The 20,015-nt window shown below is 41.7% G+C and overlaps 3 protein-coding genes across 3 annotated transcripts; 1 reads left to right on the top strand and 2 right to left on the bottom strand.

Annotated features, from left to right (window-relative positions):
• Positions 1-5,294: 5,294 nt before the first annotated feature.
• On the bottom strand, positions 5,295-8,860 carry fam89a (family with sequence similarity 89 member A). The gene is made up of 2 exons (XM_076272504.1): positions 8,441-8,860; positions 5,295-7,861 (listed from the first exon to the last, which is right to left on the bottom strand). Exons 1-2 carry the CDS (start codon positions 8,690-8,692, stop codon positions 7,595-7,597), a joined length of 519 nt encoding a protein of 172 aa, XP_076128619.1. The 5' UTR covers positions 8,693-8,860; the 3' UTR covers positions 5,295-7,594.
• Positions 8,861-10,086: 1,226 nt separating this feature from the next.
• sprtn (SprT-like N-terminal domain) lies at positions 10,087-16,614 on the bottom strand. The gene is made up of 5 exons (XM_076272633.1): positions 15,976-16,614; positions 15,730-15,829; positions 15,427-15,555; positions 14,936-15,230; positions 10,087-12,152 (listed from the first exon to the last, which is right to left on the bottom strand). The coding sequence occupies exons 1-5, from the start codon at positions 16,263-16,265 to the stop codon at positions 11,248-11,250; spliced, it is 1,719 nt and encodes a 572-aa protein (XP_076128748.1). The 5' UTR covers positions 16,266-16,614; the 3' UTR covers positions 10,087-11,247.
• Positions 16,615-16,799: 185 nt separating this feature from the next.
• Positions 16,800-19,401, top strand: exoc8 (exocyst complex component 8). The gene has a single exon (XM_076272632.1). It carries the CDS (start codon positions 16,906-16,908, stop codon positions 18,958-18,960), a length of 2,055 nt encoding a protein of 684 aa, XP_076128747.1. The 5' UTR covers positions 16,800-16,905; the 3' UTR covers positions 18,961-19,401.
• The last annotated feature ends 614 nt before the right edge of the window (positions 19,402-20,015 follow it).

Genomic DNA, 20,015 nt, shown 5'->3' with positions numbered 1-20,015 from the left:
GTGTATTGTCTTTGCCTCCCCTTTCGAATACAATATTCAAATTACTTGAAAAAAAATTATATCCCGAGAAAAGTGGATTTTGAGGGGTACAGCTCCATAGACCTCCATTCATTCTGGACTCGCCCGTGAGCGCCCCTAGATGCAGTACCACACCGGAAGAGTTCCGAGAGTGAAGGTTCTCCCCTTATTAGACATTCTCTGCTACAGTCTTGTCCTTGTAGGAAGCGTAGTGTCTTTCCAACCCACTTTAGATTAACTTCCAACAAAATTATGTCTCACTGCAACGATGCGCCATCTAGTGGACAAACGACTACTTATCGCCAATACTGGAAATGCAGCCATGATGATGAGGATGAATATTTATTTTGGCTTTCTTTTAATCCTACTGAATTTGTAATTATGTATCGTTCTAATACCGATAGTATGTGGGTGCCTGTGTGTGTGTGCATGTGTATATGTGTGCACCACCATCTACAGGCCAATGAGTGTACAGTCACTAAATGTACACATAACTTAATTTTTTAGAAACTTGGCATACCCCCAGAGAATGTCAGGTTAATCATACACATAAAATTTGGTGCAGTTCTGAACGTCTTTACTGAAGAGAGGGGCGATTAAAGCAGAATGATATTGCATATATGGGGCTACATACCCACCAAATTTCATGTGCCCCGGTGTTTCGGTGCCCCGGGTATCGTTGAACAAAATTTCAGGAAGTAGATGACGGAAAAAAAAAAAACTTTGACAATCCCTATATCATAACTAGATGTACCGCATAGCGGTACAAAATATGACCGCCGCTCAGTCCTGTACATCCATTCCGCGAAAATAAATCATATTAATGAATTTGTCTCCATCTTCTACTCCATCCCCCACTCTTGAAACTTTTGTGTATGCTTGTTTGGCACACAAAGTAGCCTACTGGCGCTGCAAAGGTGAATAGATTTGTTTCTGGGCCAAAACATTTGTAGCATTGTTATAAAACCTTTAAAATCTCTAAACAATCACAAGTAGGGCAGTTCATCACAGTCCTTACAACTAGACTGATGAAAGGTACACCTGTAGGCTACATTGTATTTGGGAAAAGCAGAAGGCTTCTAGACGCACCCTAGCGGCGGCAAATTAATTTGCTCAGCTTATACATGTCAATGATATAGGATGGCCCGCCAGGATAGAAGGTAGCAGCATAATGTATTCATTTATTTATTATTAAACAAAACAATCCATGTCAGTTCCATGCAGTTTTCAACAGCTATCAAGAAGAGAGGTCATGTCACGGATTTTTGTGAATGTTTCTTCTACATTCAAGTTTAGTCATGTAGTTCATATGATATTCAGCTTTATTGTCAATGCACAAATGAAATACCAGTAGTCTAAAACAAAATGCCGTTTTACCCAGTGGAGCAAATATGAAATGCGTTGCGAGACTGTTACACATTTTAACGGGCAAAGTTGAAGAGCTACTGTCCGTTATTGTTTGTGCAAATAATATGCTGATTCATGTTCCCTTGCATTTTGCAACTATGAGGTCCATGGTTAGTCTGGCTTTCGCCAGACCAAGCTCAATCTTTTGATTTTCACCCAGCCTACTCCATGCTAGGCGCCCGATAAAAATATTGTTTAATTTTGCGATTGAGATATCCACGCACTGGCGCCCCCCCCCTGCGACGTGTTCGCCCCCCGGTTTCAGAGCTATTGTAAATGCAAAAATGCATAGAGGGAGTTATGACAAAACCGTGACTGTTAACAAACATAAGGTAGGCCCTATGCTAGGCCTATTACACAACACAAATTGTCACTAGCCTATGCTGGCGACCCAAATAAAATCTCCTTTGGAACCAATGGCTTACACCTTACAGTATCAAGCTGCCACCTCTTGGCGAAAAGTTATGCATATCAGTAGTAATACATTTCAAGTAGCTGTGTGAATCACCGAAAGGGCGAATGAAGTGGACACTTCTAAATGGAACACAACCCACTGTACAGTAGCTCAAGGTCTGTGGCTAAAGCAGCCATAATGAAAGCGTTATCATTGTTTGGATACTTCACACACACGTGTTTTTTAATCGCATATACTACAACTACCAAGCTGGAATCAAAGCACATCGACTCCTCTCTCACCCTAAACACGCACTTCGAACAAACAAAAAGCGCCTCAGTCTCACGATATAGCCATAGGCAAAACTGTATCTGACCGGTGTAACGTTGGTACTAAATCATTCATCGCAAAGAATGATTTTTGTAGCACGTGCAACAAATATGTGTAGGTACAGCCCTGCCATGAATACATCTCAACGTGCGCTCTAAAACATCTGGTTTAAATGGAGATGTAGATCATCACGGGTGCGTTAATAAATCTACATTGCGGCGAGTTGACACAAATGATTAACTTTGACGAATTTATGTAGTTTCAGTTACTTTACTTTGAGCCATGCGCTTCCTTAGCTGCTACTTGAATCACCTTTGAAAATAGAGGATTGAAGTAGCCTATATGGGTGTTTGGGAATGAACGTTGACTGCTTTTTGAGACTTCGAGCAGAAATGTCCCAGGCCGGTGTTTAGGATGCATCATAGACAGGTTATCTTTCAGGCCTATATATTTTCCATTTAAAAACCATCTCGTAGCGAATATTGTGGCTAACTCACTTAGCTCCTGTTAGTAGCCTTGGTTATGGTCATAAGCAAATGAGATGACAGTCGAAAGATACAATTAGTGCTGTTATCAATTTGCTTGGTAGCCTATAAACGCATTTATGGTTTTCTACAAATACATCAATAATCAAATTGGCCTCCATCACTCAAGCATGCTAATGGTAACATTATTTTACCTACGTTCTGCTATTGATAGGATTAACGTAGCCTACCTGCAGTAAAAAACAAGCATGTCCGATAAACATTCTCAGATTTATTTCGGCTTCAAGAGGAAATGGGAATTACATGTCATGCAGAAATCATCCTACCCTTAGACGTTCTCTGCGGTAAACTACTGTATGCCTACTGTCTTGTCCTTGTAGGAAGCCATATATCTATGGTAGGAAGCGTGTCTTTCCAACCCACTTTAGATTAACTTCCAACAAAATTACGTCTCACTGCAACGATGCGCCATCTAGTGGACAAACGACTACGGGACGCCAATACTGGAAATGCAGCCAAATTATTATGATGAATATTTGGTTTTCCTTTAATCCTACTAAATTTGTAATTATGTATCGGCCGTTCTAATTGCCGATACTGATGGTATACGTGCCTGTGTGTGTGTGTGCGTGTGTATATGTGTGCACGACCATCTACAGGCCAATGAGTGTACAGTACAGTCACTAAATGTACACATAACTTCATTTTTTAGACCCCCCCATGGATGAAATTCTACGAAACTTGGCATACCCCCAGAAAATGTCAGGTTAATCATACACATAAAATTTGGTGCAGTTCTGAACTTCTTAACTGAAGAGAGGGGCGATTAAAGCAGAATTATATTGCATTTTCATTTTTTACCGGGGGGGTGCAAATCACAAATGAGTGATTATGGGCTAGGTTGATGTGGGCCCTTGAGACCAACATACCATAAAAATGTCTTCATCCTCGGTGCCACGGTTCAGGTAGTTATTTAGGAAAAACTGCATTTTTTGGGTTTCGGGGGGCCCAGGGGGAGTGGCCCCCGGGGACCAAACGAAAATTTTCCGTAAAAGTCTAGTGGGGCTACATACCCACCAAATTTCATGTGCCCCGGTGTTTCGGTGCCCCGGGTATCGTTGACCAAAATTTCAGGAAGTAGATGACGGAAAAAAAAAAAAAAAAACTTTGACAATCCCTATATGACCGCTTCGCTAGCGGCGGTCATAATAATAAACTTCAAGATGGTCTATCGCATTATTGCATTTAAAGAATCAAATGTGGTTAAAAGTATAGGAGTACTTCATGCTCATATTTCAAATGTAGTGGAGTCAAAAGTACAGTATTTGTCTTTCAAATGTAGTGGAGTAAAAGTCACAGGTTTCCAAAAATATTAATACTTCAAGTAAAATCATATGTACAGTAATCAAGTAAATTTACTTAGTTACTGTCCACCTCTGATCAAACATCACTGGAATTCAAACTGGTCTTTTTATGTGTGGATCAACCAAAATAGCTTTGAGGTGAAATCATGGCAATATGAACACCATATTCCTATGTGTCACAAAGACTACGGGAACATTCCCTGACTGGGCTTAATACTTGGAACATCATGGAAAAGATACAGTAGGCCACAAAAGATCTTTGCTTGGCTTTCAGTTGGAAGCCTTCAGGGCAGGATATTGAGAATCCATACACAATAGGTGGGACAAACAGGATGATTAAGTGGAAGTGGCACTCCCCCATTCTTTGTTTTGGCTATCACAGAGCACAAATGAGGCTTATGAATCGTATAGTATCCATGTTCTGGGCCTTGAGGGTGTGGCTGCTATAGGCCAGTTATGACAGCTTATAAGATGGTAAACAGACCCTTTCAAATAACAATTACTGTTTACCTCAGTGTTTGCGAACGATACTAAAACATCACTTGCAAAGAAATGTTTCCTGTGAATTGTTATATGACCAGATTAATTCACACCTATTTCTAATCCTGTCACAGGCCTTGAGGTGTATACTTTGAAGATGTGTTGTGCTGAGATCCTGAAGGACAGAGTGCAGGTTGCAGGGTGTGACCTGGCACCCAAACACACAAGCCATAGCTGGTGCCATGAATTGCCCTGACACATTGAGACGCTTACCTTGGATTTCCATTTCAATGAAGATTAAGCTAATCCAGCACAATCTCTTGTACAGGTGCTTTTAGAGACCCTGCAAAGCTGGCTAGACCTGGAGGCTGGTTGTTGGCACAAGCAAAAGGCAGGCCAGGCACCCAGACCCTGTGCTTGGATCAACAGTACAAAGCAAACTCTTATTTGCAGAAATGCTCCTGAGTATGTGCTCTGTTTCATGACACATTTTGGGTTAGAGTTCTTCAAAGAGACATGGCTAACAGCATGTTCAGTGAAGATAACAGGGTAGCCAATCAAGTGTTGGCAAACACAGATCACATGGTTTGCTTGTAAATCCCGGTGCCTGATAAAGAAATACCTCAAACACAGTAACCTTCTGCAACAGCTCCAATATGCTTTGGCATTTTGAAACTGCACATTCCTGCAGTTTGTACTCTATAATGGAAGTTAGCACACTGCATTGCTAAGTGAGAACCCTAAGCAGATACAAAATTTCAATGTTTCATTCATGTCTAAGTCAGTGTTGTATACAAACTGAATACAGACAAAGTCTCGTAATAAAATTATTTATTTAATCAGTAATTATATTTTATCACGAGAGAGCATAAAAAAACAATCTTCCAAACAAAACATACAGTAGTATGGTCATTCTTTGAAGGAGAAATAAATATGAGGAATATGGAATGAAACCTAAATTAATCAAATGTCTGGGAGAAACAAGCTATGCAAATCATAATTTTGCAACATTTCAAACCTCATAAATACAAATGCTTTTCTCCATACTTTCTTATCAGGGGTTTCCCCTCAGAAGTAGCGCTGAAGACTAAGAATTGAATAGGATACCAGAAGTATTAGTACACACTTCAGATTGCTATTTGACCTTTGATGTACAGTGGACTGCATACAGACAACCACAACCTGTATTGTGATTGTAAATCCAAAGTTTGTGGGATTAAAAATCCCAAACTCCAAAGCCAGGATTTAGCTATAGTTAGAGTGCAAGTCTGCTGCTGGTGAATTCCTACATTGGCCTCATCTGAGAGAATTTTTTCCAGTTTTCTGCATTCTGTGGTCCCATTGAATGAGTGGATGACTTGGTTCAACAAAAGTGCTGTAGGTTTGAAGGGGCCAGCAACAGCAACAGCAACAGCCATGGTTTAAGTCCATGGCAGAAAGGCACAGAGTGAAAGAATTTCTGTCAACAGAAAAACAATTAGCTGTTCTCTATTGTGTCTCGGCTCCCCAGAATTCTAGGAATCCATTCATTCAAAATGAGAATGTTTGTCAAAACATCAATGTTGGAGGGCTCTTAACTTTAACAGTTCATTCCACATTTACCACTACAAACATAAACCAGCTGAAGAGAAATCGCAAAACTGCCTCTACTTCACATGAAGGGAAAGGAGAGGGAAATCAACTAACACGCAGATGCACTGAATGTTTAGGAAACAACTCATAACTCATAACCATGATGGCAGAGAAGACTGAATTCGATGATGGATGTAGCAGTGTGCAGAAGCAGGTTTCTGCGGTAATCATTCCAAGTGCTAAAAACCACCGTCATGTTACATTGTACACTCAAGAGAAATTTTTGCCTTCGATATTCGTACAAAATATCCACCCTGTCAAACTGTACAGTCGATCACAGCATAAGACTAATTTGCGAAAGATACTAAAACATCACTTGCAAAGAAATGTTTACAGACAATACATTGGAGGTTATCATCATGATACAGCATTATGTTTGTAGCAATAATCCTTAGCAAAACATGTAACAGTTTCTTTGGTTACTGTACCTTAAATTGAACTTGCTTCAAACAATACTCTTTAAAAGGCTGTATACAATCCGTTTCACATTTACAGTTTGCATGAACAAACTTATAAGCTATTATAGGCCTATATAATTGTCATTCAGAGGTTAGCTTTTTATGATTATGCTGTTAAGAGTGACAAAACCGATGTCAGTGGAAGACAGAAAAAGCACCATACACTTTGTGTGGTGGGAACGAATACACCTGCATGAGCTCACCAAGGAATTCAATTAAGCCCCCCCCCCTCCCTCCCTACCTACCTACACAATATGATATGACTTGCACAGGACTACACTTATAGGAGAAACACATGATCTCACATCTCCGTTTTATGTGATAACAACTATGTGTTCAATAGAGGAATACACTGCTGGGCTAACACGTTGCAAATGAGAAGAGGTGCCGCCCAAATCAGCTCAAAGGAAGAGAGGTGGAGAAGCACACGTGTGCGTACCCTGGTTTCACATGTACTCATTCCATCGATCCAGCATTTTTAGTCATTTCACATTTCTCCAAGCTACACCGGCTACACCCAGCCGTGACGAGCACTGCAGTTTCCGCATGGTCACATTTGTCGCTTGCAACTTGGCAAGATTGTATTATTAGCTTAGCTTGTGTAGATAACGGTGACTGTTCCCCACTCCTTGTCTATATCAACTGATGTTATACAGTAATGTTTACACAGAGTCATCCGTGGAGATTCTGTTTGTGTTACACTGTAAACATGATTACTGGAGATGTGCTAGACACTCCTCCCAAGCAAAACATTTTAAAATGTCTTTAGAAAGAAAGAAAAAAATAATAATAAATCACAAGAAAAATACTATATTGTTATATACTGTATAATAAATAATCGACCTTTGTTTATACCTTTATAGAAAAGTCTGCAGAAAAGGAGGTCAGCAAAAACAAAATGCAGGCACCTCTTTTCTAAAACAAAACAGTCAAAATCAAACAAACAAACATAAACAAACAAGCTCTAAAGTTGAGCAGGCTGACTTGATCTCTGGCACCAAGCAGATCTTGTACTGGAGGCCTCTCTCAGATGGTGATGTGGAAAGAGTCATGCAGCCACTTGTCCTTGGCTCCATTTTGGGGAGAGGTATCGCTCCCTTCTGGCTGCTCAGTAGGGGTTATGCTCGAATCCTGGAAGTATTCGTCGTCCTCGTCAAAGTAGCCATTCTCATATGGTCCGTCGGCACTGGAACCGGCCGTAAGGTCCTGACAACTGCCCTTGTACTCCTGAATGGACTCATGGAGTGACCAAAGCTGACACAGCAGGGACATATCCTGCTGCCGCAACCCCACCTGGAAAAACAGCCTGTGTGAGCAAACTTGTGCCGAATTCCCTCAAGAGAGCTTGAAGCTGCACCTCGATGACTAAAACAGCAGAGGAAGCTGAACTTGAGATCAAAGACTTGGGAAACCTCAAACACTAAACACAAGGAGATCCTGGTGCAGTTTTGCATGGCATGCATACAAGTTCTGTTTATGAATATGCTATGATCTACTACTCCTGAGCCAGGCTCTATAATCTAGTCTAGTCTATAAACTGTTTACAAACATATGGTAGAAAGATAATCAAGCTTTCACCATCTAGCCTACAACTGAACAGGTTTAGTCGACCAAACATGGAACCAAATAATCTGATCTTCTATAGTCTGATTTAGATCAGTGCTGTCCCCCAGCCAATGTTAAAGACAATTCTCTCATCATTACTAATGTAGTTGGCTAATAGAAATAATCGTGGGTGATTACATGTTTATCTCGTGATTGTCGAACAGCTGTTGCTTTTCATTTCACCGTTCCAGTACAAACAAAAACGAATTTAGGTTATAGCCTTCTCGCTGTAGCCTAGGCTACCGCAATATCATACATTGAACTTACCATTTCTTTTCGTAGAAGAGCCAGTGCTGCATCAAGGTTGGCAGGTTTATTTGCCAGTAAATTGTCTGCGTTACTACGGCCACGGCTTAGGTCGTCTTGGATCATAGTCTTCTTTGCGTACATCCTCTCCATCTCTCTCCAAGAGCCGCCGCTTGAATTCAGCAAGCCGCTTAAGCTCTTCGGCAGTGGGGGTAGTCCCTCGATGCAGGCCAGCGTTCCGCCTGCTGTGTTGTTCGATGATTTACCATTCATCTTACACTTTAGATACACCGACTACAATCGTACTTTATGGCGGTGTGAAGAAATAACTTAACTTTGCGATGAATCACTGCATTTAGCCACGACCTACGCGACGCCCTGACGAAAATACCGAGCAACAGCAGGGCGCTTCCCAACACGCTCCACAACAACTCTTCCTGCCCTCCTAGCGTCTACCCGCACTTCCTGTCTCTTTAATTCTGTTCAAGCCTGACTGGGCGTCACCCTGGGTGACGGAACAGGAGAGAGTGGTTGAATATTCATGAACAGCTTATCGCCTAGCTGTGTTCAAAATGTGGTGTAACGGAGAGAAATGCACCAAACAACACAAACGCGAGTGCGCGTGGAGATGTAGGCCTGTCATGAATGGCGGTCCATTACCGTAACTGTACAAAAAAAAAGCTAATAGAAAAAGTCTCTCAAGAATAACCTATGTGAATGGCTCACATAGTATTTTCAAAGTCGCTCTGCTGATTTATGCTGCTATTTTTGAGTAGTCCATTTTGGTAGGATAGAGAGAGGGTGATGTAATAATGTGCATTGTAGGCCCAAATGTCATTCTTAGATTTCATTTATGTAATAGACAATCCATTTCACATGTGTGCACTGTGTACATAGGCCCACCTTCACACTTCTTGTGACAAAAATGTGAACTAGTCTCCAGTGTCAAAAGACAGATGGTGAGCTGTCCAGCCCCCTCGACCTCTCCCTGTCCAACAACAAACCCCTTCCAAACAAAGAGACAATGCTCTCTGGAGTGTCATTCGTGGACCATAGAAAGGGACGTGACAACATGAAGTAGTGTCGCGACAACTGTTGAATTAAAAGCAGGGTAGCCTATTCCCAATCACAAATGACCTCAGCAGCCCACACCATAAAATAAATATGGGACGAAATGCAGAAAGGAATATGTAGTCTTCACTTTGCTAGCAATGAATACCCTACATGTGTGACCATGCAGACAGGCATGTTAAAAAAGAGTTGTTTGGGAGGCATGTGCTCCCACCCCCATTCCCCCAAACTAGTGCATTGCTTGAAAGTTGCATGACATTGTAACAATGAATTCCAACACAGGTGCAGGTCTGCATGGGCAGATGGTGGTCAGTGAAATCCAATCTGCAGTGATTTTCTATCAAACATCAGGCCTGTGCGTGTGATTCTGAATAGCTTTCTTAGCCGTCTCAAAAAGGACACCAAGGTCTATTCAAAGCCATTAGAGCATGCAGAAGCATTAAAGGGACGCATTCAGGGTGGATGTTATTGCTTCCAGTCAATTTAACAAACATCTTAAGAAAGAAATGATACAGGGCAGATAGTGAGAAGGTGGAACAGATGTTCAGAAAGACATACAACACAAATGTCCATACAAACATTAGTAAAACATTTATTTATACTGTTTATGAAACAACACAAACAGAACAGAAACACATAACATATCAAACTGTAAGAACTTTAAGTTGCTGCTTACTGATTCAATTAAAAATAATAAGAAAACATTATTTATTGCAGATATACTTATCCTTAAAAAATTCTCATGAGGTAGAACATCATTCCCCAAAGTGCCTCTTAAACAACAGCTATCATTATATCAAAGCCAGTAACAATCAATGTGTTAAAGGGAAACTCTTCACACTATGCACCTTTGCCAAATGCAGCAATAACATTGTCCATTATCAAAACATCCCTCATCCTAATCTGAAGCGGTCATTCCACACTGATTTAGTGCTGTTACATGTGGCACCACACAGTGGCACAACTGATGATGGCAGCATTGAAATACCCTACAAACTGACCTTTCCACGTGCTAGATGACTCCTCAAAGCCAGCTGAAACGAACAGCATGCAAGAGTGAAATATAATACTACCCAGTCAGCAAAAAAATGGCAGGCTCTTCCTAGGCAAAACCTGAGACTGCAGTGCCTGAAAAAAGAGCAGCAGTGTAGCCCACTGCGGAAGAGAAAACCAATACATCCCCAATGATACGTGGAATAATTTTGAGTGCAAATCAGTTTCTAAAATGAACCTGCAGATTCACTGCTCAAAGTCAAAGTCAGAGATACCCTGTAAAGTGCAGGACAAGCACACAATCCTGAGATCTGCAGGGTTGTGCTAAACATGACTGAGATCTGCAGGGCTGTGCTAAACATGACTGAGATCTGCAGGGTTGTTCTAAACATGACTGATGGCAGTATAGCTGAACATTAACTGACCAATTATGTAAACAACTGCCTCCACATGAAAGCATGTGTCCACTACTGTGAAGCTTTGTGAAATATGGCTGATCCAACATGATAATTTGCCTGGCTGGAACAAGGCTTTTAATTGGTCTCCTTTTTTGCTCTCTTTAGTTATGATAAGGCATTATATATATAAATGGCTGTGGTACAGCTCAACTACCATATTGTTCAGATTCACACTTTTCCCCGTTGCCACTCTGGTTTCTAATACAGAGCTCTCCTTTGGGGATTTTATAAAGAAGGCAGCAAAATGGAACCCTTGAGAATAACTCTTTTGCCTAACGAGTATGCATCAAGTTTCATGTGTCAACCTTAGAGACAAGAGTCTAGATGGTTATTGATTTCTACTTCAGGCACTTTGGCCTGGCACACAGGGCAGTTCACCATGATCCGGTCCATGCTAATGGGGGAAGTCTGTGGTGCTGCAGTTCGCCCTGCAGAGGGAGCTGGTGAGGCAACTTGGCTCTCCGCTTTAATGCTCTGAGATGACGACGGCTTAAAGTATTTGGAGATTTGTGAAGAGGTACCATCATCCAGTGGTCTTTTCCTGGACCCTGGAGTTGTGTTACCTGACTTCTGGGGGCTTCTGGGCAGCCTTGGATTGAATGGTTCCACAGAGCCCAGTTTTGACCCTCCTGCATTGCTCGTCTGTGGTCGGTCAAAAGGCCTTGATGCAAAGGGACTTTCATGTAAGACTGGCTGTGTTGCAGCCCCCGAGGTGGAACTGCTGCTGGCTAAACCATGAGTGTTAGCATTATCACTGAATGGTGTCCTGCTTTTGGAAGAGGTTTCTGAAGCACTAACATTGCTCTTTTTAGGTGAAGTCACGTCACCAAAGATGTCCTGAAATGCAAGTTTGGTCTTAAAATGATCTGACAGCTTCTTGGTTGACTGTCCATTTGATTTGTTGATAGGAACAGGTGAGCCATTGATGTTGACAAAGGCTTTAGGATTGGCTATTGATTTCTTCACTGGATTAGTCACAGTGCTGGTGCTGGGCCTCTTGGAACCACTCTGACTTTGCCAATAGCTGATTTCTTTGATTTCAGGAGACTGACTTCGGGGAGACACCTGTGGTTTGGGAGGAATGTGAGCAGGGTTTGAGGGACTTTGCCAGGGAGGTTTCTGAATGGAGCTTGATGACTGTGAGCTTCCTCCAAGCACAAAGCCTTTCCCACTGAATGCAATGACGTTTCTAATATCCTGTGATCCGGATGCTGTAAAAAGAAAAATACTAGAACTGTAATGAACACAATTAAAGCAGCACTAAAGAAGATTTGCTCTCGAAGTTCCCCTACAGTTGAGAATATAATACAGAGGTAATCCTCCTACAGCAGTCTGTCGAAGGATATTTCTGAAGCATAGCAGCTCTTTTCCATTTCGATTTCAGAGGGGGGGGGGGGGTTCTAGGTCAGTAATCGTCTTTAGAGGGCCGCTCAGACAATGGCAGAAGTACCGTTCGTCATGTTATGAGGTTATGTGCCATTAAAATGATTTTGGAAACCTTATGTTAAGGTAAAAAAAACTCTTAAGTGTGCCTTTAATGTAAGACATGCTGAAGACATGAAGACTGCCCTCTAGCGTTAGCATTATCTGATCACACATCAACACTGATGCCCTCAACGCAGTCATTGGTTGTGTTGAGCAGCGCTGCTAACTGTACTCCTCTGTCTCTGAGAGGCGGTGGTACTAAGGAGCTGGGCAAGCATGCAGTAGTCTGAAAAGTTGTGGGTTCAATACCCAGCTTCCACCGTTGGGCCCTTGAGCAAGTAAGTGCATATAATTATAATATAATTAAGATATGCCAGTCGCTTTGAATCAAAGCGTCTGCTAAATGAATAAAATGAATGGGCTAGCATGCAGTAGCCTGAAAGTTGTCGGTTCAATTCCCGGCTTCCACCATTGTGCCCTTAAGCAAGGCACTTAACCCCAAGTTGCTCCGGGGACAATGTGATCCCTTGTAATACAGTATAGCTGACATATGTAAGTCACTTTGGTCAAGAAGTGTCTGCTAAATGTAATGTAATGTAAAAAATGTAATGTAAAAGTAAAATTGATCATATAAAGCCCAGCCTATGCCGGCTAAGCAACTGTGGGTCTTTGATTAGGTTTTTGCTGGTTTGGATATCGGCCTCACTGGAACGGTCTCTAAACGGACCTGCAGAGTATATCCAAGTTCGCCAACAGGCTCGTCTGGGTTCACCTAGGCTAACCAACAGTCACTCTATATTGATCTATTGTCCACCAATAGTCATGGTGGGAAATGAAGGGAGCACACATTCTGATGAAAATGTGCATCTCCAATCTCAGTCACGTTACTGTAGACATGTAAATGCATTTAGATAGATAGATAGATAGATAGATAGATAGATACTTTATTGATCCCCAGGCATAAAAAAAAATTTTCTTGGGTTCCGGTTTCCGACCGACCCTGTCAATTTATGTGCGACCCAAATTTATTTTATGAGCTTGGGGAAGAAATAACACTAAATATATTAAATAAATCCACAAATAAAAGGCGAACTATAATTACATTAATTACCCCTTGCGTTATGTATAGGGATGAGCGTATTCTCTCTTTTACAAAGTAGCCTATGCACAGCTGTTCACGAAGACGATTGTTTTCGTCACTTACCAAGGCACTCGCAATTTTGTCCAAATACCGCAACTTTTTCGCAAATTTGACCAATCATCGTAGTTTCACCGTGAAATTTCACCTACCACAACAGTCCCTCGCGCAGAATATTGAGCCAGATGGCACACTTACTTCTGCACCTTTTGCATATGACACCAAAGACTGCCCTAACGTTCCTCTACAGTTTTGATGACAATAAAAAGAAGGCTAACGTTAATGATCTGCTTACTTGCATCTCTCAACCTGGTGTTGCTAACCTACCTAGGCTATGAAAGTAAGTTAATTAAGGCCTACTTGGTTTACTGATTTTTGAGTAGGCTATGCAACCCATTGGCAAACTTTTACCTGGATATGTCCTTTTAGCTTATGTCATGTTTGCTAGCTTGTGGGCTTAGTTTGAGTAGTGCTACCAAAATCATAGAAATTAATAAAATTGCAAGACATTTACCTCTTCTATGATCCAATAATGATTTCATTCGAGTTGTTTTTTTTAACATTTATTTTAACTAATGACATAGAAGACATTCCCAATTGCATCCACATATCGTAATGCAAAAAGTGATTTACACTCGTAGCCGAACACAGTGAGATGCAAGCCTTCCAATCCACTCAGAAATGTACTTAGGCTACTCTCACGTCCTTAAAGGGGCAGGCAGTCAATTAGACGTACACCACCAATGTAATGACATTAAACAGAAGTGTAGTCAAATAGTTTAAATCAATATGAAATTACTAGATACTTACTTGGCTATTAGTAATTATGCAGGCCACAGACTATGAATTATTAAAAAGATATGAACTTAATATGAATTACAAAATATATGAATGTATTGAAACATATGACATGATGCCATCTCTTTAGGTGACTGTCTTTTTTGGACAGTTCTACTATAATGCTTTGTGAATGACCTCAGTCAAAGCATTTTCACAAATAAAGTAGGCCTACTTTGATTTTCTGTAATCCTTACTGTTTACCTTTGATTATCCTTTTTAATAAGCATCAAGATTATCAGTGTGATTTTGGTCTTACTAACCTTAATTGCCCTAAATTTAATTTTTTTTTGCAATTTTCACTTCCTCCCGCAATTTCTCCACAAGAAACAGCTAAAATCACCGCAACTTCCATCCAGGCATTTTAGGTCGCAACAGTCTCAAAAAACCTTGCGAAATACTGGTGGGATTGATTTTCTACCTATCCTTACTGCCACTGGGGGAAAGAAAAAAAAATAAAAAAATAAATAAAAAATTCCCTACCGACCCATGGCCTCAACTGACAACCAACAGGAACCAAACCTTTTTTTTTTTTTTTATGCCCCAGGGGAAATTCAAGATTTTTTAAATGAATGAACATAAATGTAAAATTACCTATAGCACTGCTCGCAGGCTTGCTCCCACTTGAGGGATTTTTCTGTGGCTTGTTGTCCTTATCCTTGTTATCATTTTTGCCCTTCTTCCCATAGCCCTCTGGTTCTTTGACCTTCGTGTAGGTGCCCCCACATGTGCGTTGGTGGTCATTCCACCAGGGGTCCCTTGGGGAGGGGGCGCGGTTCATGGCTCTCTTCACAAAGCCAAAATAGGGCTTACGGTTCTGACATGGGCCACTGCAACGCCACCAGTGCTGACGATACACATCAACCTCTTCATGGAAGCTGTGGTAGACCTAGGATTAGACCAGTTCAGTCAGTAGGCTGATGAACGTGAAGAAAATAAAATTACTGCTTACTTACTAGTGGTAACACTAACTGAGGACAGGTCATTTGATGCGCTTATGAAATCAAAGCAAAATATAGCTCTAGTCTTTTGACTACTTTGTACTTTACCAATGATGGCTAAGAATCAAACAATGCATTGCTTACTGTTATTTTTGTCCCAGTGGCTTGGTTGATTCTATTCATGTGCTTGCAGAACTCTGGCCCATGACCGTCTCGGTCCCGGTTGTTTTGGGTCACAAAGAGCAGAGCATGGATCATCTCATGCAAAAGTGTCTAGAGGAGGGATATTCAACAAATTAGAATTCTTAGAGACAAGAGATACTTGGGTAAGGTAACTCAGAGACAAGAACTCAAGACCATTTCCACAGTTTTTAGGACAATGTTGTTGAGTGACGTAGCCTAAGCATACTGTACTTGTCTGCTACAGCCTAGCATGCCTCTACTCACTTGAACCAGGTCTCGACGTGGCCTGAGTTTCAGAAGTGGTTCACTGAGACGGATGGAGCACAGGCCGCCCCTTCCTTCGTAGGAACACACACCAGCACATCTATTCCGGATAAATAATTGACAACCATTAAAAACCATACACACATATTATGATATGCACGCTCTGATATCAAGTCAAGAACATATGTACGTCTGGACAACATCACTTTGTTATGACCTCAAAATATGTGGACACGTTACACTTACAGTGTCATTCGAGGGCTCCATTTGACTTCTACTCCACTGAGCTTTCCCCAAAAAAACATATCATTAAATTCAAGGAACATCGATCGAACGTCAGGGCTTGGGTCAATCGTTTCCCACGACTCGTCCACAATGGACATCGGTCTCTCGGGCGAAACATTCTTTGGACGCGAGTAAGGAATGACACCCTTGGAAGATTGACTTAATTGAAAATAATCATCAGTTGATGCTGACGCTTCACAATCGAATTGCTCTTGTAACTGAAGGGCAAGTAGAAAATCCTGGTCTTCCATTTTTAAGATGAAAATAGGCCTTGTCGGTGATGAGATGACTTTTCCAGTTACAAAAGAGCTAACCTAAACGTAAACTTGGCTAACATTAACCTAGCCAGCTAGCTAACACCCGTGTCATAGCCAGTATGTCAACGTTAGCACGCATGTGGCTGACTTTTTAGTCAGCACTGGGTTGCTACAGTCACAAGTTCAGGTGAACATGCCGCAAATAAAGCTGCCCTGACAAGATATTTAGTGGTAAATCATCTTCGGGCTCTCTCTACCGAACCCACACAGCCATTTCAAAGCGGTCTCATCGCAAGGAGAACCATGGGATATGTTGTTTTGATCACGTCAAAATGTTGTCCAATCAGGAGCGTTCCTGGTATATGACTAATATATTTATTTTAATTTACCATAGAATTATAAGTCAACAAATTAATATATTTCTAAATATATTACATATAACTATTCGGGAAAATATCACTAAAAAATTATATCTAGTGGATTATTTTGGCTATTGAAATATCCGGTCTCGTGTTACAAACGGGATAATGCACTTCCTGTTGTTGGGACTTCCTTGTCAGCTGTAACGTCCATTGAACTAAGTAGTCATTTTGCTCTGGTTTTCTGTATAGCTGAGTTCGTTTTAGTCCCAGAAATGTCAGACACGCAAAACAGACTGCGTAAGCAGTTGGAATCGCCTAATTTTGATCCGCAAAATTATGTGAAGCAGCTTTCTCAGCAGTCCGATGGCGACAGAGACCTGCAGGAGCATCGGCAAAAAATCCAGAATCTGGCAGACGAGACAGCACAAAATTTGAAAAAAAATGTTTATAAAAACTATAGACAGTTTATCGAAACGGCTAAAGAAATTTCATATCTGGAAAGTGAGATGTATCAATTAAGCCACATTCTTACGGAGCAGAAGAGCATTATGGAGAGCATAACTCAGACACTCCTGTCAACAGACAAAGACGAAACTGCTAAGGAAATGCTGACAGCATTCCCCAAAGAAACAGAAGAGGTAAAACAGAGAACCCTTACAACACTACTCGAGAAAGTCGAGGGATGTAAAAATATAATGGAGACCCCTGGAAGGTATTTGGTGTATAATGGCGACTTGTTCGAGTATGATGTGGATAATATGTCTCAGATCCAGAGAGTGCACGCCTTCCTCATGAACGACTGTTTGCTTATTGCTACATGGTTACCCAACCGACGCGGTGCAGTGAAATATAAATACAACGCACTGTATGATCTGGAGAGCTTTGCCGTAGTAAATGTCAAAGATAACCCTCCTATGAAAGACATGTTCAAAATCTTGATGTTCCCAGACAGTCGCATTTTTCAAGCAGAAAACAGTAAAATAAAGAAAGAATGGCTGGAAATTCTTGAGGAAACTAAGAAGAAAAAGGTGGTCAAAGAAAGGCACAAGAAAGAAGAGGAGGTGCCTAACTCCCCTGTGAGGCCAGAGGTGTCCACCAATCCTTTTGATGTAGATGAACCTCTGGAATCTGAAGAAGCAGTGGACCTGAGCCCAGAGTGGATACAGGAGCTTCCAGAGGATCTTGACGTCTGCATAGCTCAGCGGGACTTTGAAGGAGCTGTGGATCTTCTGGACAAGCTCAATGAGTACTTGAAGGACCAGGCCGTTACTCCACGCGTTAAGGAGTTGAGGGGGAAGGTAGACGAACGAGTGCGCCAGCTCACCGACGTGCTTGTGTTTGAGCTTTCGCCTGACCGCTCACTGAGAGGAGGGCCGAAAGCAACACGGAGGGCAGTGTCTCAGCTCATCCGCTTGGGTCAGTCGACAAAAGCCTGTGAGCTGTTCCTCAAGAACCGGGCTGCGGCTGTGCAAACAGCCATCAGACAGCTGCGCATCGAAGGGGCCACACTGCTCTATATACACAAGCTCTGCAACATCTTCTTCACCAGTCTGTTGGAGACCGCAAAGGAGTTTGAGATGGACTTCAAGGGCAATACCGGGTGCTACTCCGCATTTGTGGTCTGGTCACGCTCCGCCATGAAGATGTTTGTGGATGCTTTCAGTGGGCAGGTGTTTGACAGCAAGGAAAGCCTCTCCACTGCATCCGAATGTGTAAAAGTAGCCAAAGAACACTGCACACAGCTCAGTGACATCGGCCTGGACCTCACCTTCATACTCCAGTCCTTGCTTGTGAAGGACATCAAAGCAGCCCTTATTAGCTACAAGGACATCATCATTGAGGCCACCAAGCACCGCAACTCGGAGGAGATGTGGCGAAGGATGAACCTCATGACCCCTGAGGCACTCACCAAGCTGAAGGAGGAGATGCGGAGCTGCGGCATCGGCAACTTTGAGCAGTTCACCGGAGACGACTGCTGGGTGAACCTCAGCTACACGGTCGTGGCCTTCACCAAGCAGATGATGGGCTTCCTGGAGGAGGGCCTGAAGCTTTACTTCCCGGAGCTGCACATGGTCTTCCTGGAGAGCCTGAGGGAGGTCATCTTGGAGGCCACTCAGCACGTCGACTACAGCCTGCGCTGCGAGCAGGAGTCGGAGAAGAAGGCTTTCATCATGCAGAATGCCCTCTTCCTCCACGAGATGGTCCTGCCTGTGGTGGAGAAGAGGTTTGAAGAAGGGGTGGGGAAGCCGGCCAAGCAGCTCCAGGACCTGAAGAAAAACCTGCGGCCCATGCGTGTCAACCCAGAGAGCACCATGTCTGTAGTGTAGTGTAGTGTAGTGCAGGGGTTGACTAATGAACTGATTTTAATGTCCTTTTCACTATTGCTGTATATCTTCTTCCCTTCAAAGCACCTTTATCCTGCTCACAAATGTATTCTTTACCCAGCAGTGAAACATTTACTGAACAAATATTTAAGACTTGAAATGTTATTCATATGCCATATTAATTTTAGTTATTCATTTCAATTATGTAGTGTTCCGTATGAACACTGCTTGTGTGTCTTAATGTCATGCCAGGCTTCAAAGTGATTAAAACACTATTTGTAAAATATAGTACAAATATAGTACACAATATTCTGTATTCTTTTTGCCAGTGTGAGTTTAAGAAATAGCTCATTTGTAAAACACTGAACATAATGTCTAAATCTGCCAGTTTATCATGTAAGACCCTAAGCATTTCAGGAATATTAAAACAAAATCTTAATGCTTTCTAATGGGTGTGTTTTTAATCATCTTTAGTCATATGAAGCTCAGTCAGATGAAGGAGGATGTCTAAACGGGATAAAGCATGCTTTTCAGAGTAAACCCTTCTTTCCAAGGAACAACTTTCATGGCTAAAAGATCAAGAGGAGAGAGATTTGAAAATCATAACGTTTGGTCATAATCTTCTTAAAGAAATGTTGGTGTTGTCAAAACAGTACACGTTTTAAAATCTTAATCTCTATAAAACAAAGCAGGCTTTTTGCATGAAGACTGCTGAAGTTCGTGTGAGAGTGGGCTAACTCAATCATAAATTTATGTTGTTATGTTGGTGGTCATTTTTAGATTCCTTGTGTCATGTTTGACAAATTGAATCACTTGGATTATTTCAGAGCAAAAATGAGCCTTGATAATACAAAGGCTCCATTTAGTTGTTTTGCCATGTCCCACATTGGGACATTAAAGGATTATTCCTTTTCTTCCATGTGTTCCTTTCCTATTTCATCACCTTGATGCTTTTTTGGGTTCTATAGAGATTCATATCTTTCATCAAATATTCACAAAGACTGTGTTTGTGTTATTATGATCGCCACGCAGTGAAGCGGCGGTCTTATAGGTTTAGT

The sequence above is a fragment of the Alosa pseudoharengus genome, unplaced genomic scaffold, assembly GCF_046254945.1.
Source record: "Alosa pseudoharengus isolate Yale_2024_CS ecotype anadromous, Long Island Sound unplaced genomic scaffold, YU_APseudo_1.1 YU_APseudo_1.1_scf_7, whole genome shotgun sequence".
Taxonomy (NCBI): domain Eukaryota; kingdom Metazoa; phylum Chordata; class Actinopteri; order Clupeiformes; family Clupeidae; genus Alosa; species Alosa pseudoharengus.
This window is presented reverse-complemented; position numbering and strand designations above follow the sequence as displayed.

What these genes read in the sequence shown, in the direction of transcription:
- fam89a (XM_076272504.1), bottom strand. Translation starts at nt 8,692, where the DNA reads ATGAATGGTAAATCATCGAACAACACAGCAGGCGGAACGCTGGCCTGC. An exon ending in CTCTTCTACGAAAAGAAATG is followed by an intron (nt 7,862 to 8,440) that starts GTAAGTTCAATG and finishes CTGTTTTTCCAG; the next exon opens with GTGGGGTTGCGGCAGCAGGA.
- sprtn (XM_076272633.1), bottom strand. Translation starts at nt 16,265, where the DNA reads ATGGAAGACCAGGATTTTCTACTTGCCCTTCAGTTACAAGAGCAATTC. An exon ending in TGGAGCCCTCGAATGACACT is followed by an intron (nt 15,830 to 15,975) that starts GTAAGTGTAACG and finishes TATCCGGAATAG; the next exon opens with ATGTGCTGGTGTGTGTTCCT. An exon ending in CCACTGGGACAAAAATAACA is followed by an intron (nt 15,231 to 15,426) that starts GTAAGCAATGCA and finishes GTCTAATCCTAG; the next exon opens with GTCTACCACAGCTTCCATGA.
- exoc8 (XM_076272632.1), top strand. Translation starts at nt 16,906, where the DNA reads ATGTCAGACACGCAAAACAGACTGCGTAAGCAGTTGGAATCGCCTAAT.